This window comes from Miniopterus schreibersii (assembly GCF_964146895.1).
Source record: "Miniopterus schreibersii genome assembly, chromosome: 12".
NCBI classification, from domain to species: Eukaryota; Metazoa; Chordata; class Mammalia; order Chiroptera; family Miniopteridae; genus Miniopterus; species Miniopterus schreibersii.
The window spans coordinates 73653150-73672004 of NC_138112.1; the positions used below are offsets into that span (position 1 = coordinate 73653150).

An 18855-nucleotide genomic window follows, 5' to 3' on the forward strand; every position below is an offset into this window, starting at 1 on the left:
GGGGAGGGAGAGGGAGAGGGGGAGGGAGAGAGAGATAGAAACTAGAAACATCAATGACGGAGTCATTGATCGGCTGCCTCCTGCACGCCTGGGCATCGAGCCCACAACCCAGGCACATGCCCTGAGCAAGAATCAAACCGTGACCTCCTGGTTCATGGGGCGATGCTCAACCACAGAGCCACACCAGCCAGGCTATGTTATACTTATTTACTTTACTTACCTCCCTAGAATGTAAGACGCAGGAGGGTGTTTTTATTTGTTCTGCTCACTTGGTAAAATAAGCGCTCGGTAAATTTGTTGAACAAATGAATTCATCTTAACACGAGGATCCTATGAGTCACCTGCCAGGGCTAAAGGAACCCTGCAGATGTGACTAAAACAGAGGCGTCACCCTGGTCCCATAGGTGGGCCCGGGCTAATCAGATGAGCCCTTTACCTCAGATAAGGCTCTGCCCGGAAACAGGGGATGCGGTGACAAGTCAGAAATCCAAATCTTGAAAGGGATTCACTGAAGGAGCCTCTGGAGCCTAAGGAGGAATGTAAGCAGGCGGCCCTAGGAGCTGAGGCTGCCCTGGGAGCTGAGGCTGAGGCAGGGAGCAGGACTGAGCGGGAGCAGCTGCACCCCAGTCTCCAGGGGGACCCAGCTCTGCAAACAGCTGGTGAGACTGCAGGCAGGGCCCTGCAGAGCCGGGTGTGCGGGGAGAGGACTGAGAGGGGAAGCCTGACGCAGTGGGTTAAGGGAGCATGATTGATTGGGAAACTGAGTCTCAACTCTGAATTTTGCTGTAAAGAGGAAAGAAAGGAGCCGCTACTGCTGAGGACAGAGGGTGTGGCGCTCTGTGGCCACTGCAGCAAATAGACCAGCTCTCTGGTGTTGGGCAGTTGGCTTGTAAAGAGCAGAGTCACAATACTAATGTCAAGTATCCCCATGCAGATCTGACAGGTACATGAAGGCCCATGCTCGGAGCATACCTGCCCACACACAGGAAACCTGTGGAGGTGAGATCATTTTGTAGTGGCCTGCACTCCCACCCACGGTGACCCCAACTCCGGGATTTACACACCAGCTACTAACAATGCCCATGTTCTCTCTCCAGCCCAGACTCTCCTCGGAAGGCCCGTCATGGCTCCCTGCCCGCAGGACTCACCCTCCCATCTCAGGCAATGACAAACCTGGACACACTAAGTGAAACAGTGGTTTTCTGACACTGGACAACTGACCATGGAAGACAGTGGTCACTGACAGACAGGAGAGAAACAAGGTGAGCCTTATGACCCAAAGAGGGCACCTCAACATCCCAAGGTCTCCCTGAAGCGAGAAGACAGGCCCAGGAGGCAGAATGTACAGGGCAGAGTGGGGAGTGGGGCCTGCTGCTGGGGGGCAGAACGCCAGGAAGGTGCGGAGGGACTGGCATCTGTGTGGGCCACAACCTGCCCACACGCACAGTGGGAAGGGCTGAACCAGAAAGGAGCAGAGAGAAAACCAAACCCAAAGGGAAGCCTCCTACCACAAGGTGTGAAACAGAGTTCTGAGGATGAGCGCTGCCCTCAAGAATGGGGTCAAATGAGCCCTGACTGAAGGCTGGTCTGGTCCCTCCTCATTAGGATCAAACTGTTTCATCCCAGAAAGACGCTCAGGAATGTTTAAACAAATACAAAAATATTCAGGTCTGCCTGGCTGGCGTGGCTCAGCGGCTGAGCCTCGACCTAGGATCCAGGAGATCGTGGTTCGATTCCCGGTCAGGGCACATGCCCGGGTTGTGGGCTCCTCGATCCCCAGTCAGGGGCATGCAGGAGGCAGCCGATCAATGACTCTCAGCATTGATGTTTCCATCTCTCTCTCTGACGAGGTAAAATTCACAGCATCCGGCACCCAGTAAAAAATTACCAGGTACATGAAGAAACAGGAAAATACAACCCACAGTGAGTAATAAATCAATAGACACAGGCCCAAAAATGACACGGATAAGAGTCAGAAGGGAACGGCACTGATGAGCAGTCACTGTGACTATATCCCACAGCCTCATGAAGGCAGAGGAGACAAGGAGCCTGTTAGGACACAGACAACAGAAGAAGTTCAAGGGATGAGAAACACACGGTCTAAGGTGAAAAATGCATAGAGGGGTTAAAAGGAGACGGGACACTGCAGACACAGCCAGCAGCTGTCCAACATGAAACACGCAGAGCCTCAGGCAGCTGTGGGTGTGGGCACCGCACAGGCTGCCATTGGAGCCCCAGTGGTGGGGAGGGACAGAAAAATATCTGAAAAAGTTTCAAATTCGATGAAAACTATAAACCCACTGATCTCAAAAAGTCAAACCCCATGCACAAGAAACCTGAAGAAAGTTACAAGAAGCATAATAAATAAAACGGATGCCAGTTACAAGGAAAGATGTCAACAGCAGTCAGAGGAAGAGCCCCCTGGCCTGCAGACAGACAGACAGACGAGCACGGCAGCAGACCCGTCTGGAGAAAACGGGAGCCTGAGACCCAGAGCAGCACCTTGGTCATCCGGGAACAAAGCACAGAGTGGACAGCTCCACACCATCTCCACGGGATCCAAGCAGCAGCGTCTTCCAGGGCTCAATAGGACAAGCAGCTTAACAGACCCTCTGTGCCAAGCCGTGGCCTGCTGTTTGCTGTCAATACGGAAGCCAGAACAGCCACTCCTGAGCTGAAAATGTGCAAGGAGCCCTCCACGCCCACAGCCCCGCTCACTCTGCCTCCGGAGGGCCTGCACCTCCACCTGCTGAACCTTCTCCTGATGCTCCCAGGGCCACTGCCACGCCTCCCCAAGCTTCCCAAAATATACTTTCCCCAGGCTACCTCACCTGACCCCTTCTGTGAAGCCGGGGGCCCTCCCCACCCTCCTCCCTACTTTATCTTCTGCACAGCAGAAGGGCGAGTGCAGTTCCTCTCACTTACTGTGTATGTTCTCACAAGAACTCAGCTCTGAAAGCACAGGGATCTTGTCCATCTGGTCAACCACTGACCCTCCAGAGCCAGGAATAACCAGGCACACAGCAGGCACCCGACAGACCCCTCAAACAAACGAGCTGCACGCCTGTCAGAAACTGTCTGCTACAACTGAGCACACACCAGGACAGCAAACGTAAGCTCTGACATACACCTTCCAAACACTGGGCGCTCCTGGGTTGTACCAAAACTACAGCAAACGTTAAGAGCATAATGTGAACGACTGTGTTCTCTGGTCTACTCACTAAGAACAGCCTTAGCTCCGACCTGCAGAAATGCACATGAGACTCACGTGAGCACCAGCAGAAGCGTGGATCCATCCCCTGCACCCACACAGGGACCCAGACCCACCCCATGGACCACAACCTCAGAAAGGCCCGGCCTCGGCAACCGCACAGCTGGGCACCAAAGGGCCCTCAGACGATCTCCATGAGCCGCCCCCCCTCCCCCCCCAGCCCACGCTCTCGGTGCCTGGGAGGCTGGAGGTGCTGCTCAAACCAAGGACAACTGGAATGGCAGTTCCATAATGGGGCCACTGAAGTCTGAAGCAGCCAATGGACAGAAGGAAGTGACTGAGTTTGAGGAAGCTGTCATGGCTTCACCTACTGCGTCTTCTGTGGGGCTGGGTGCTGCAGATCTAAGGGCAGCAAGGCCCTGGCCCCCCGCTCAGTTGGTTGGAGCATCGGCCCAATACACCAAGGGCCGTATGCACTGGATGGGGGGGAGGGACAGAACGTGCAACAAGACCAGAGGCAGACAGGAAGCACCCCAAGGTCTGACTTGGAACTGCCTCTCTCACTCCCTCTGCCCTCCCTCTAGGACCTGCCCACCTCCCAGTCAGAAAGCCCCTCGGGGCCAGAGCCCACAGCAGCCACCTGATGTCCTTAGTCCCTGTGTGTATTCGGAAGTCCCGAGTACAAGAGGTGCTCCATCAAGGTGAGTGCACATGTCTGGGCTTCTTAGGCACCCTTTCTCTGAACCCCACACAGTAGGTCACATAACAGGCCCAGGTGCATCTGGGTCCAAAACCTAAGTCCCATCTGTCCCAGAACTCAGGCCCGCTCAGACTCTGGGAGGGCGTGCAGTGCATGGCAATCATGGTTAACCCCACAGCGCGTCCTGGAAGAAAGAACACCCTCCGGAACATCCCCACAGCAGGGAGGCCACCAGAGCTGCAGGGCAGCGCAGGGTCAGCATGTTGGCCAAACAAGTTGACCTGAGGCTCACAAAAAAACGATGTTTAGTGCCAGCCTTCTAAGATTTGAAATCTGAGCTACGGGAGAACGGCCTCATCCCAAGAACCTGCAGAAACGATCAAGTAAGATCTCGAGGAGCTCAGAGCCCATCCCACCCAGGAGCTTACACCAGAGTAAGCTCCCACTGCGTTGGTGCAAGCCCCTCGAATCCTCCCCTCTGATCTGACTCTATCCAATATTTTCAAAGCCAAGGAAATGTCACTGAATTTCACAGAGACAGTCTTTCCAAAAACTCTGGGACTACAAAATCTTGACACTTACTGCTGCCCCAAACCCAGAGTGACAATCATTGTAAGAGGAAAGAAAAGCAATTCTGGCCTGGCCAGTGTGTGGCTCAGTGGTTGACCAGGGTCCCCTGCACCAGAAGGTCACTGGTTGGATTCCCAATCAGGGCACATGGCCAGGTTTCGGGCTCAGTCCCCAGTAGAGGGCATGCAGGAGGCAGCCGACTGATGTTTCTCATCGGTGTTTCTCTGTCTCTCCCTCTCCCTTCCTCTTTCTGAAATCAATAAAAACATATTTTTAAAAAAGAGAAAAGAAAAGCAATCCTAGGGATCCGGCATGAGAATACACTTATCCCCAGGACATGTCAACTTGTCACTAAAGGGTGCTTCTCCCTCCAGAGGAGCCAGAGGGACACATGGACAGCTCCTAGAAGGGGCAACTACCAGCCTTGGCAGAAAAAATCAACCTGGACCAAACCCTTCCTTCCTTCCCTGCCTGGTGGCCTGTCCCGCCCTCACCCTCCGTCACAGACTTCCTTAATCAGTTTCTAAGAAACACAGATTATGCATGAGAGTGCAAAAGAAAATATGCCAGAGGAGCATTCTTTTTCAAAAAGTCAGCGTTTTTAAACTGTACTGTCGAGACTAAAATGAGCCTTTTTTTTTTTTAACTTCAAAAGTTACACAGCAGGCTGACAAACTCTGATTCTGATCTTTATGACTACTCAGGAAAATCAAGTACCGACTTTAATTTGTACAAGGAAGTTTACGCTGAATTTAAATTTTTGTTCGGTTTCTCCATGTCCAATTTCTGACTCACAAAAAGTGGATTTTATGGACAAATAACATTTTTTAAACTTTAGTCATGCTAAAATACAATGCAAAGAGTTGCCAAATTCCAACAGGGCTGACAAACGAGAAAAGGACCGCGTTTTGTGAGGAGTGCGAGGAGCAGAGCACTGAGGATCCCTCCACCAGTTCATCAGGGCGCCTGCAGAGAAATCATAGGCTTTCCCAGAGGACTGGGAAATTCAGGTTTTTGCGAAATGGCTAATTGCATCTCTCCACTTGTTTCCCTTCATCTGCGTGAATGCCTAGAGGGATTAAGTAAAAGGCCTCCAAGCGTGGATGCGTCTGCGCAGCCCAGCCCCAGGGAATAAATGGCAATTTCCTGCCCACTGGCACTGTGACTGGTCTCACGAAAATAAAGACCCATCACACCTCCCCCGTCACTGCAGGCTGGATGATTCTGCAGGCGGTTCTGGGTCTGGCAACATTTCTGGTGGTGTTCTGTATCTTCAACAATATCCTGGCATGGATGTGGCAGTGGCAGCGCATAAAGATACGTATTAATTAAATTACACCGCTGCCCCCAAACAACACGGGCTGAGCTGCGCAGGTCCACGTTTTCACGGGCTTTTTTCAATACGTATACGGTCGGCTCTTGTGCTCCTGGGTTCCATATCCAAAGCTGGGAATCCACGGATGTGGAGGGCGAACTACACACTGACCTACACCGTTTTACATAAGACACCTGAGCATCCGCAGATTTTGGTATCCACGGGTCCTGGAACCAATCCCCCTCGGATAATGAGGGGCAGTTGTAGTTAAGTTTCTGGGGAATCAAAAGTTATACGCAGATTTTCAGCTGCACGGGAGTGGGCGCCCCTAACCCCTGCGCTGTTCAAGGGTCAACTGTATATGGCTCTCCTTCACTGGTATGTCCCACGGGTAAAAGCAAACAACAGTTCCAAAATAATGAATAAACAGCAAATAACTATTACTCCCCACCTTCAGCAGTTCTTTCATTTTCTCTGAGGCTGCCTGAGTAGAATGCCAATCAGTGCACAGCCAGGATGGCCCTCAAGGGCACGGTGCTGCGTGAGAAAAGCCCGTCTCAACAGGACCTACACTACACAACCCACTCACACAGACCCTTGGGATGGGATGCAGGGATGGAGAACAGGTGGGTGGCTGGGGGGAGGTCTGGCTACACAGGGGAGCACAGGTGGCTTTGATGGGGTGGGGGTTACACGAAGCTACACGTGATAAAGCGTGTGGACCTACACACTCACACATGCACAAGCACACATCAGTGCAGTAACACTGGTAAAGTGTGGATATGCCCGGGGGGATTGTACCAGTGTCAGTGTCCTGGTGTTGAAACTGTCCTGTTATGTGAGACATCTACCCTAGAGGAGGCTGAACGAAGGGATCTCCCTGTTTCTGTGCAACATCCTATGAATCTATATTTGTCTCAAAATAAAGAATTATTGCCCGGCCGGTCTGGCTCAGTGGTTGAGCGTCAACCCATGAACCAAGAGGTCACCAGTTCCATTCCTAGTCAGGGCACATGCCTGGATTGCGGGCTAGATCCCCAGGAGGTGATGTGCAGGAGGCACCCGATCAATATTTCACTATCATCAATGTTTCTCTCTCTCTCCCTCTTCTTTCCTTTCTCTCTAAAATCAAAAACATATTTAAAAAAGAATTACTTAAAAATGGGGATTAAATAACAGGAGCAGAGTTTTTTAATGCCAATTTGAAAAGAGAAACGGGTCACTAATTCCCACACACTGAGCTCACAGTTAATGTGGAGGCACTGAATTGGTCCGCTCCCTGTGCCACAAAATCCAGGGCCCAGTCACCGCTGCCCATGCTGGGAGGTGTGCTGCCCCCAGCCAGCTGGACAGAAGCAGACCACAACGGGAGGGTGGCTCTGAAAGGTCTGCCAACGGGAAGGTTTAGAAACCAGTTCAGAAAGACAGAGGGAGTTGAGATTTTAGAGCTGAAACAGGCCTTAGTTCAGCACCCACCCCCTTTGTCCGCTGAGGAAACTGAGGCTCAGTGGCCAGTAGCTGCGGGTCAGGGAGCTGGTGAGAGGCAGTCGGAGCCCTGCCCCTTGCTGCCAACTGGGCGCCCTCTCCAGAGCCTGGCCACTCTGGTCCCCCTCCCAGGAACACAGTAAGCACCGAATCAGAGCTGGGCAGGGGGATGGGAGGCAGGGACCCTCTCCCCGCCACACAGGGGTCAAGCTCAGACCAGCTCTGACAGAGGTTCGCTTTCCAATCCCACCCCGGGCCACCGGCCCATACTTGTTTAGACGCGAATCCCCTGCTGCCCCTGCACATCTTGGCCCTCCGCCTGCCCCTTAGAGTCATCTCCTCGGTGAAACCTTCCCTGGCTCACTGTCCGTTCACCTACTCAGCACGCGTCTCCTGCCAGACGCCGTGTGAGCAGGGGAGGAGTGATGCGCGAGACAGCCGTGGTCCCCACCTGTGGAGCTCCGTGGGTGGGGCCCAGCACCAGAAGCTGACCGTCACTGCTCTGAGGGAGCAGCACAGTGCTGTGAGTGACCAGAGGGTGACCGGACAGCACCATCAGACAGGAGCTTCTCAGGGACACAGCCCTGGCCCCCTCGAGGGACTAGGCGCCCCTTCTTACATGTCTTCCTCACTGGTCTACACCAGTGGCTCTCCACCAGGGCGACGCTGCCCTGAGCACTTGGGGAGGCATCTGGTGTAGAGGCAGGGATGCTGCTACCCCCAGGACACCGCCAAGGATGGGCCCATCTGTCCACAGCAGAGCGGTGGAGAAAGTCTGGTCCATCTGAGTCAGCCAACGAGCACCGGGGCATCCCCACGAGGTGCAGGCACCCTCTAGACAAAGGCAGACCCCTGCAGAGCGGGGGCCTGTGGCCGGTGAGCGTGGGAGCGAGTGGGTTTCCACCTGCAGGCCCTGCCCCACGCTACTTTCTTCCAACATGAGGACGGCCGTCACAGCTCCCTGACGGCTGCTGCGCCTCTGGGGGTCCCCCAAAGGAGAGGCACAGGCACACTGAGCTTCACAAGATGCCTGGGAGTAGACTGCTGCTGTCTTGGGAACCCGGTTCCCCCGGAAAGAGAAAGGGAGGGTGCAGACTGCCCCCCGCAAAAGCAGGCAGGGTGTCTCCCAGGCCCGGGGCAGGACAGGGGGCCGGGTCTGAGCGCCCACAGTCTGGGTCCCGGGAGGTGTGAGGTGGAACAAGCCCACCTTAGACGTGGGGCGCGGGGCCCGCCGGGGCAGAAAGGCCTGTGTGCTTCTGTTAAGTGAGAGGGGCCCCTAAGGGCACCCACACGGTCTCAGGCCCCCGGGCTCCCCGCCGCCCACCCGTGGCTGTGGCTTTTCTGCCCCGAGGGGCCGGCTCCCAGGCCGGCGGCGGGCAGGGCAGGCTCCCCAGGGCGGCCTCGCCCCACCCCAGGGGGTCCGCGGGGACCCCGGGAAGGGAGGCACCTCAGTCGGGGCCCTGAGCCGGGAGCCCGAGGGGTCGCAGGGCTGGTCCCGCCGCTCCGCGCCCACGGGGGAGGGGGGGAGGCGGGGTGTCCTGCGCCCCAGCGGACAGAGCGAGCCGCTCGGGGCGACGTCCTGCGGGGGCGCCTTCGCGGGAGCCCCGGAGGGGCCGCAGCCCCACCCCCGCCCCGCTGCGGGTCCCCACCCAGCTCCCCAACCCGCACCCCCGCCCCAGCCCCCAACCCTGCCCCTGGCGCCCCGGACCCCGCCCCCTAGGTCGACACCCCCGAACCCCAGCCCCAGACCTGCGCCCCCCGGACCCCACCCTCCGGGTCTGCACCCCGGACCCCGCACCTGCGCTCCCCGGACCCCCCTCCTCTACATCCGCACCCCCAGACCCCAGAACCCCCTCCTCTACGTCGGCACCCCCAGACCCCGGACAGCCCTCCTCTACGTCGGCACCCCCAGACCCCGGACCCCCTCCTCTACGTCCGCACCCCCGGACCCCCCCCTCTACGTCCGCACCCCCGGACCCCCTCCTCTACGTCGGCACCCCCAGACCCCCCTCCTCTACGTCCGCACCCCCGGACCCCCCCCTCTACGTCGGCATCCCCAGACCCCGGACCCCCCTCCTCTACATCCGCACCCCTAGATCCCGGACCCCCCCTCTGCGTCGGCACCCGCAGACCCCGGACCCCCCTCCTCTACGTCGGCACCCCCAGACCCCGGACCCCCCTCCTCTAGATCCGCACCCCTAGATCCCGGGCCCCCCCTCTGCGTCGGCACCCGCAGACCCCGGACCCCCCTCCACGTCCGCCCCCGGACCCAGGAGCCGCCCTCTGGTGCGCACCCCCCAGGCCGGGTCCCCGGCGCGGCGCTCACAGTTGCGGATGTCGGAGATGAAGACGGCCAGGCCCCGCATCCCGTCCCCCTTGGACACGGCCGGCATCTTCGGGCCCCGGGGCGCGGCCTGGGCCGGCGGGGCCGAGGAGCAGCGGGGCGCGGGCGCGGCGGGGAGCGGGGCGCGCCGCCCGGGAGCCGCCTCAGCCGAGCCACCTCAGGCGCCCAGCGCCGCTCTCAGGGCGCCGCCGCCGCGCGCACGCACGCACGCTCGGCGCGCACGCGCACGTCACGGGCACGCGGCGCGGGGGCGAGCACGTCGAGGGCCGGCGCGCCCGGTCGGCGCGGGGGCGCCCTCTGCCGGCCGACGCCGCGGGCCCGGCCGCTCCGCGAGCCCCGGGTTCGGTTCCCGGACTCCCCGTTGCGCTGCTGCGGGGGAGGGGGGGCGCCTGCCCAGCCCTGGCCCTGTGCCCCTGCCCAGCCCGGGTTCTGCGGCCGCTTGCTGCCCGCCTGGAGGGTCGGCATGCGTGCAGGGGCCCGAGGTCCCGGTGCATGTCCGTCCCCCCAGCTGTGCAGATGCCCGAGGTCCTGGTGCATGTCCATCTCCCCAGCTGTGCAGGGGCCCAAGGTCCTGGTGCATGTCCGTCCCCCCAGCTGTGCAGGGGCCCGAGGTCCTGGTGCACGACCGTCTCCCCAGCTGTGCAGATGCCCCAGGTCCTGGTGCATGTCCATCTCCCCAGCTGTGCAGGGGCCCAAGGTCCTGACGCACTGCAGGGGCCTTGGCCCGCATGGACACCGGGGAGTCTGTGTGGAGAGCAGGTGGCCCTGCTGAGCCCTCCTTTGTGAAGCCGGATGACTTTGAAGAGGAAGCTCCCTCCTCATCAGGACTTATCTGGGCCCCACACCTGGAAGTGGCCCAAGCCCACCAGGGAGACCTCCGCCCTGGTTCACTTCCTCAGTTCCCGGTGAGAGGTCAGGCCTGGGTGGACCCCGGTCAGGAGGAGGAAGGGGCAGGCCCCTTCCACAGACCAGGCACCCCACCCAGACTCTGGCCCTCCAGGACCCCTGGGGGAAACCGGAATCTGTGGAGACCCACTCCTTATATCACAGCAATTCCACCCCCTTCCAAAGAGCCTGGCCAGTGGAGGGCTTCCTGGAGGAGGGGAAGGCCCCAGGCCCTGCAAACCCATAGTAGGAGGCCAGGCCAGAGTATTCAACACACAGACCCCCACCCACCCCCAGCAGCCAGGGGCCCACAAGGAGCATGGACAGAGTGCCTGCCCAGCCTGAGGTGGAGGGCTCCTCGGAGGAGGGGCTAGGGCTGGGGAGGCATCCACCTCCTCTCAGTGGTGACTCTGTGCTTCCCAAGCCTCCTGGGAAGTGTGTGTGTGTGTGTGTGTCGGGGGTCTCAGGGCCTGAGGAGACACACAGGTGGCCATAAGGAAGCCCTTCAGACCACTTATTACCATGCAGCTGCGGGCCTCAGTCCAGGAGGCCCTCCCAGACCACAGACACTGCTCAGCGAGGCACAGGCCACCTTCGGCACTGTGCAGTGCTTGGAAAGAGTTCCATTTCTTAAATTGTATAAACTGGACATCGGCTACATTTTGGCCATTTGTAGTCACAGCACAGGTTCCCAAGGGCAGGGGTGGAGCCAAAATCTCTTTCCACTGGGAGGTGGGGCCCCCACAGATGCATGCCCAACAATTGCATGAAGGAGGAAAGGAAAGCCGGGGACCCCAGAGCCTGCAGCATAGCCAAGGGGCCCAGGAGCGTCCTGCGGCGTTAGCTGGATGTGTCTCAGCTCCTATCAAGACCTGAGACCGCTCAGGCCTCCTCCTGTGGGGTCTGTGAGTGACCCAGCTTCCTTCCCACAACCTCTGAAATGGGTTTCAGACAGTAACCCTTCCAGAAAATTGGGATTGGCAGCCTGGTCCAGGCATGGCTGGAGGCCCTGAGCACCCATGCCTATTCAGGGGCAGGGAGGTGGCAGTCCTTGGCACCCAGTGGCTACCTGTGGTCACCAGGAATGACATGCTTGGGGAAGGCCAATCTCTGGGGACCGAGCACATACAGGCCATGGACTGTGTGCAGCAGGAGAAATGTACAAATTCTGTGGGAGGTGGGTGCTTCCAGCGGAGCTGGAGAAGGAGAGTGAAGAGCTCAGGTCCCTAACTGCTCACCCGACGGTGGCAGGAGCCACCTGTGACTACAGATGTCATCACGCAGCCACAGAACTGAGCCCAAAGCCACACCCAGCTGGATTCAGACTGTTGCAAAATAGCCACAGAAATGGAGCCTGCGGCTTCCCTACGTCTTACGGGAAAGCTGACGAGCCCGTGGGGCATGAGTGGGGCCCAGAGAACTGCAGTGCCTTAAATGGCGTAACTTGAGGGTCCCCGGGGGAAGGCCCCAACCCCTACTTCCCAAGAGCCCCCCGCCAGCCTCCCCTCATTGGGTAAAGTTGTCCCCGGAGCTGAAGACCCCGTAATGACATCCAGTGAAGGGGTTACTTTGTTGTTGTATTGGGGGGGGGGTTAAATAATTTTTTTTATGTTTTTTTAAATTGATTTCAGAGAGAGGAAGGGAGAGGGAGAGAAACATCAATGATGAGAGAGTCACTGATCGGCTGCCTCCTGCACACCCCCTACCGGGGATCAAGCCTGCAACCCCAGAATGTGCCCTGAGTGGGAATCGAGCCGTGATCTCCTGGTTCATGGGTTGATATTCAACCACTGAGGTCCGCCGGCCAGGCTGAAGGGGTCACTTTGTAAGAAAAAACTCAGTTGCTCTCAAAGGCCCCTGGATGCCAAAGGCCCCTGGATGCCAACCCCATCCTGTGACACCTGAGAGAGTCAAGCCCCAACACAAAGTTGCACCCAGACAGGCAAGGCCGAGCCCCCGTGACTGCAGGAAGTAGATTTTACACCCTGCAGAGCGTGTGTGGGATGAGTTCCCAGGGAACAGGCCTCCGAGCCAACCACCTGGGGCAGCTGAGCCAGCTCGGGCAGCCAAGCCAACCGCCCAGAGGCCGGAGTCAGGGTGGCCCGGGTTGAAACTGGGTTGAGATGCCAGAAATTCCTGGACATAATGCAGAGACAGGAACTCCAAGATTTACTATGTCCCAGAGACTGGAAGTCTGCGGTCAGGTTTTCGGCAGGGCTGGCCCGTCTAGGCTGTGAGCGAGGACCTGGCCTGGCCTCTCCTCAGCTCGGAGACCAACGTCTTCCCTCTGTGCTCATCTCTCTGTCCCAATTTCCCCTTTCTCTAAGGACACGAGTCACATTAGATCAGGGGCCCGCCCCACCCCAGTGTGAACACATCTTAATTCAAGCTGCAGTTACCCTGCTTCCAAATAAGGACATATTCTGAGGTACTGGGGGCAAGGACTTCAACACATGAACTTTTAGGGGACACGTTTCAACCCCTAACGTCATGATGACGTGAGCACATTTAGGGACATGAGTTTGAGTGCCTCCCCCTCCCATTCTACTTACTTGAGACAGGGTTCCACTTCCACCATGCCAGCCCTCAAGCCACCCATGGTTATGTGACCGTGTTTATGCCACCGTGGCTGGGGGCTCTGTGTCACTCTGCCAACCTAGGTCCTAATCAGTACCTATCACCATACCCAGGGGTGCTGTGTCATGGAAGTGCCTGGGGCTCTAGGGGTTTGGGGCACGTCTGGATGCCCCCTTACTGCCCTGTGGGTGGACCACTTCACAACCACCCACCTGGGGATGGGGGTCCAAGGGGCTTAGCAAACACTGTCAATCAACCGTAAACTGCCACAGGACAGTGCAGCTGGTGACACCAGCCAGGGGAGAGGTGCAAAGGCAGCTATGAAAGTCCTGCCGCCCCCCAGGATGGACCAGATCAGGTGTCCCCTTCACCCTCAGGGTAGGGACCAGGACTTCCAGTCTCCCTAAGTTACCTGTTGAAAAATACACCCCTTGATTTTAAAGGCCAGACCAGCCATGCTGGCAGCCGGGCAAGCAGGCCATTGCCAAAAGGGCCGGGTGGTTTGGGGTGTTTTCTGGCAACAACTTCCACCACAGGCCAACACCCACCCACCACAGCCCCGCCCTCTGAGGGCTCCCCAGGGTCAGCTGATGGAATGTATGCCTTTTTTAAAAATATATGTTTTTATTGATTTTTAAAGGGAGAGGGAGAGAAAGGGAGAGATAGAAACATCGATAGGAGAGAACATTGATTGGCTGCCTCCTTCTCGCCCCCTACTGGGGATCGAGCCCACAACCCAGGCATGTGCCCTGACCAGGAATTGAACTGGTGAGCTCTTGGTGCCCAGGACGACACTCAACCACTGAGTCACATCAGCTGAGCTCCCCTTTTTTTTTCTTCTCCCAGGGGGATATGTTTTTATTGATTTTTTAGATAGAGGAGATTGAGAGAGAGAGAGAGAAACATTGATGTGAAACAACGATCAGTTGCCTCCCACTCGTGCCCCAACTGGGGATCAAACCCAAAACATTCTGACTTACAGAATTACACTCCAACCAACCAAGCCACCCAGCCAGGGTGGAACGTGTGCAGTTTTAAGACTAGCCTGAGGAAAAACTGCTTTAGGAGAGAAAACAGCCTAAGAACATCAGATCAGACCCTTCAGCACCACCGTAGTAGTTTCCTGAGGCCGTCATAACAATGACCACGAACCCGTGGCTTAACAACAACGGAAATCGATTCTCTCCCCATTGTGGAGGCCAGAAATCCAAGATCGAGGTGTTGCCAGGGCTGGCTCCCCAGAGGCTCTGAGGGAGACTGTTCCTCGCCTCTCTTCTAGCTTCTGGTGGCTGCGGGACCCCAGGTGTGCCCCCCCCCGTCATGTCTGTGTGCTGAAGCTCTCCATCTCTTTTCTCTTACAAAGATCCCAGTCGCTGGATTCAGAGCTCCCCCTAAATGCAAGGTGACCTCCTCCCAGGAACCCTAAGGACATCTGCAGAGACCCTATTGCCAAATAAGGCACCCTGCATAGGACGTGTGGTGGGCAGTTAGACAGACATGAACAGAGCAAGGCCGATGGGCCAGGTACAGAAGGTCACCAGCGCAGAATGTCCGGGTCGCCTAGCAATGGGGAAAAAACACTGGTAGAGCGAGTATTGGAGATAAGTATTGTTAGTCAGGACCTCGCCCCTAAGACACCCTCTCCACCCTAGAACGTTTTTGGTCATGCAGATCAGGTTCTCCTGACCTTTTCTCCCCTGGCAGGTAGTTGGTTAGTCATGTAGTAGATAGACCCCCCTTAGAGGAGAGTAAGGGGGCTGGAGGAAAGCCCCATCTAATCTCCACACAAGGACAGATGACCAGACAGACCCCCATAGATCAGCTTAAGAAGAAAGCAGTTAACCCCCCTCCCAGGGGTTAAAAGGAGCCCTAGCCCACTCCCCAGGGCAGCTCTTTGAGCCACCCACTCAAAATTTCTCTTCTCTTTTCCTTCCCTAATAAATCTTCTCTAGTGGGCTGGAGTCTTGGCTCTGAATTTTTTTCTTAACCAGAAGTCAAGTACTGAGGTTGCTGAACCCAGACCCGGTCTGACCCCACCGGTCAGACACCTGGTGCTGTTCCCGCCTCCTACAACACTGGGGGTTCGGGACATGGACAACCATTTGGGGTCCACCATTCGCCCCAAACAGCCACCAAGAAATGCTGTCCGTTTGGCCCCATGGACACACATACCGCCCCTCCCCCCTGTGACAGGGCATTTTAAGGTTGGTTGTGAAATGATGGGAAGCTGAGACCCAGAACTGATACCATGACACACACGGCCCTCTGCAGGGCCACCCGCCCGTCACAGACGTTCACCTTGGGGCCCAGCGGCTGCCGGCTGCTGACCGGACACTTACAGCACACAGGCCAGATAGGCCGCTGGGGGCCCACACGTGTGACACACAGAAAATCTGCTGTGCTGGCTCCGGAGCTCTATCTGGAAGCTTCCGCTGAGTGTGAATGTGCCCGCTGCCTCTCCCTTCTCGCTCTGGACTTTGCTTATCCCAGCACCCTGGGAGGATGTCTCCCTCCACCGGGGGGGGGGGGGGGGGGGGGGGGGGGGGGGGGGCAGCGGGGGCGGGCGGTGCTCAGCAGCAGGAAATCCTGATGTGTGCGTTTCTCTTCCTGGGCTTCCGGCCTCAAAGCCGGAATGTTTCAGGGCCCGGTCGTGACAAGACACGGCCAGTGATAGCGGCCTGGGCCCTGCCTTTGGGGTAACCCCTAGCCAAGGCTCCCTGTTAGAACAGAACAAGTCATGGTTACCTCTGACTGGAAGGGCCTTACCTCACACTGACTCAGCAAATGAGGAAGGGCCCAGGGCTGTCTGCGAGGCCGGGGACCCCACGGTCGCCCCATGCCAGGAACACTGACCAGCTGGGGGAAGACACAAGTCCAGCCCCCAGAAGCCCCACAGCCACAAGGTGTAGAGTGCTCTTGTGGGGCAGGCACATAATGGGCTCCCCATAGTAATTCAGGGACACCGTAGGGGCCATCCTGGAGAGGCAATCTCAGGCTGGGGACCCTGGCCTGGCGAGGTGCACCTGGGGTGGGGCGCTCCAGCCCTGCAGGTGTCCCCAGACCAAGGAGCGTCCAGTTGGCAGCAGGAGGGCTTGTCTCTGCAGGCCTCCTCACTCCACCGGGCAGTCCCTGCCCTCTTATGTCCTCTAGTGCCCTCTGCAGACAGACAGGGAAAAGAAAAACAGTGTGGGGTGGGCCAGACCACGACTCAAAGCTCAGAGCCTGGACCTCTGCCTGGGCACGACCCTTGGCAGGGTGGGCTGCTCCATAAGCAAGAGGGTCTGGACAAGGGGCCTGTAGTCAGATTTAAGTTAAATTTAAATAATTAGGATTTATTGATGTTATAAATTCAAAGCCTAATTTTTTCACCTGTTAAGTTCAATTTTATGAACCCTGTATTATTCCCTTTAAAAGCCTAGCAGATTTCAAAGTCATTTTCAAAAATATGTTTTTATTGATTTCAGAGAGAGAAAGGGAGAGGGAGAGAGAAACATAGACGAGCGCAGAGAAACACTGACCGGCTGTCTCCTGCACGCCCCCTACTGGAGATCAAGCCTGCAACCCTGCCATGTGCCCTGACCCGAGATAAAACCACGACCTCCTGGTTCATAGGTTGGCCCTCGACCACTGAGACACACCAGCAGGGCTAAAGTCATTTTTAAGGGGCCTCTGCATAATATTTGGCCCCATCTAAAAAATGCAATAAGTTAAGCATTTTCAACATTTCGAACTGCATTTATAAATTAGGTACCTTTTACTTCCTCCTAAAGTACTTCGGCTTGCCGAAACTGACCACAAAATCTCGGCGCTTGAAGAATTCACACACTCGGTAGATTAAACTTTTAAGTGTGGCAAACCCCGAGTTGTCTTAAATGTTCCAGAAACATGAAATACCAATGTGTTCAGGTTTCACTTCATTCAGCAAATGCTGACACTTTGGTTCTGATTCTCTTCAACCTTTCCATGCCTCATTCTAGATCTACCTGTGGCTGCACTGGCTTGTTGGACATTGTCTCATGCATTCAGAGGTCACTGGCTTGATTCCCCATGAGGGCACATGCCTGGGTTTCAGGCTGGATCCCCAGTAGGAGGCGTGCAGGAGGCAGCTGATCAATGACTCTCTCATTATTGATGTTTCTATCTCTCCCTCTCCCTCTCCCTCCCGCTCTCTCTAAAAAAAAAAAAACAAAAAAAAACAAAAAACGTATTTAAAAAAATTAAATCTACCTGAGGCTGAAAAATGTGTACCCACTTAAAGAAGCCAGCTTTCAATTTGGGGCCCCTTGGCACCGGCCATGGCAGCTGGGAGGCTGACAGCTTTGTCAGGACCCCCAGAATTCTGCCCAGTGGGAGCTCTGCAGAGGGGGCCGGCGCTGGGCTCCCTGCCCTTCCTTCCCCCCACTCTTGGGGTCTGCTGTGCTGGCCCAGAGTGAGCCCTGAGGGGATTTTTCAGTTCTTTAGTTCCAAAGACCCCTGAAGTCAATGGGATTCTAAGGTGACTAGATGCCCTTCTCAATGAGAGACTTGTGGTCTTGCTGTGGTCTCCTTGGCTTTTCTGGGGCTGCACAACTCTCAGGACATCTGGCACAATATCGGGGCCCTCTCCAGAGCTCTGCCTAACTTGGGATCCATACCCCAAAGGTCAGGCCTCAGGGCCCAGCCGGGTGCCCAGGACACAGAGCTGCCCGGGGACACCCGACAGTTGGTACATGACATGCGTCGACCGGCACACACACGAGCCCCAACCGCGCTCTGGGAAGCCTGGCGGCAAATGTGGGAAAGAGAAAGAAAATACATGGGCAGGAAGAAAGAACCAAATTCAAGGTCAAGGAGAAGCCTCTGAGCCGCAGAAAGAGGAAAACAGCTGAGCAGAGGCTGCTGGGGCAGGTGCAGGGCCAGGGCCAGGGCCAGGGCCAGGGGCAGGGGCAGGATGGGGACCAGCTGCTGAGCGGTTTTCTGCACAAAACTGCTGGGAACGGCTAGGGATGGGTGGCAAGCTCTGCCCGCTGGTGTCGGGGGATGAAAACTGCTGGCCACATCCATGTTCCTCTCTCTCAGAAAAGCAATGGAAAAAATATCCTCGGTGAGGGTTAAAAAAATTTTTTTAAATAACAACAAAGGCTGCTGGCCACGTATGCGCTGGGACCATCCCCAGGCCCCACTCCTCCGGCTGGCGCTGCGGTGCAGAGGCTCCGTCGGAACCTGCAAGAGGTGCCCGTTCCCGGAGGCGAGCACAGAGGCAGCCGTGGGTCTCGGGCACACGGGGTTCCGTGTCCCTGCTGCAGACAGCGCGTGGGCACCGCTAGCCCGCGGGTGGTGGCCGAGGCCCGGGGGAGATGTGGGGGTGGCGCAGGGGGGCGAGGCTGGGGAGGCCCCAGAGGGGTGGGAGGAAAGCCTGGCGAGGCGACTCCCGCGTCCCAGAGAGGAGACGGGGGAGCCGGGGAGGCCGGTCCCCGCGCCCACGCGCCCACGCACCCACGCGCGGCCGAGGATCTTGGAACCCCAGGCGCTCCCTGGCGGTCACACGCGGCTGCAGCGCTGACGTCGCACAAGGCGCGCAGGTCCCAGGGAGCGCAAGGGGACCGCCGCCCGGGCAGGGACGCGTAGCCCACGAGAGGACCGCGACCCGCCCCCAGAACCCCCACCGCGCGTGGCAAGGCTGTCGGGCGCCCGCGGGCCCCGCGACTCTCCGCGCGCCTCAGCCCCGCCCCTTGCCCCCAGCAGGCCCCGCCCCTTCCCGGCTCCTCCCCTTCGGCGCGCCCCGCGCC

At 57.5% G+C, this 18855-nt stretch overlaps 1 protein-coding gene across 2 annotated transcripts in view; it reads right to left on the minus strand.

Moving 5' to 3' along the window:
- AP2A2 (adaptor related protein complex 2 subunit alpha 2) overlaps positions 1-9820 on the minus strand; it is a 47730-nt gene extending 37910 nt beyond the window's left edge. Inside the window, exon 1 of one of the 2 annotated variants that reach the window (XM_081154579.1) lies at positions 9608-9820. In XM_081154579.1, the coding sequence (XP_081010705.1) occupies positions 9608-9674 (67 nt within the window). In that variant the 5' untranslated portion in view covers positions 9675-9820. The remainder of the gene's footprint in view (positions 1-9607) is intronic. The other variant, XM_081154578.1, reaches the window with a different exon arrangement.
- Between the last annotated feature and the right edge of the window lie 9035 nt (positions 9821-18855).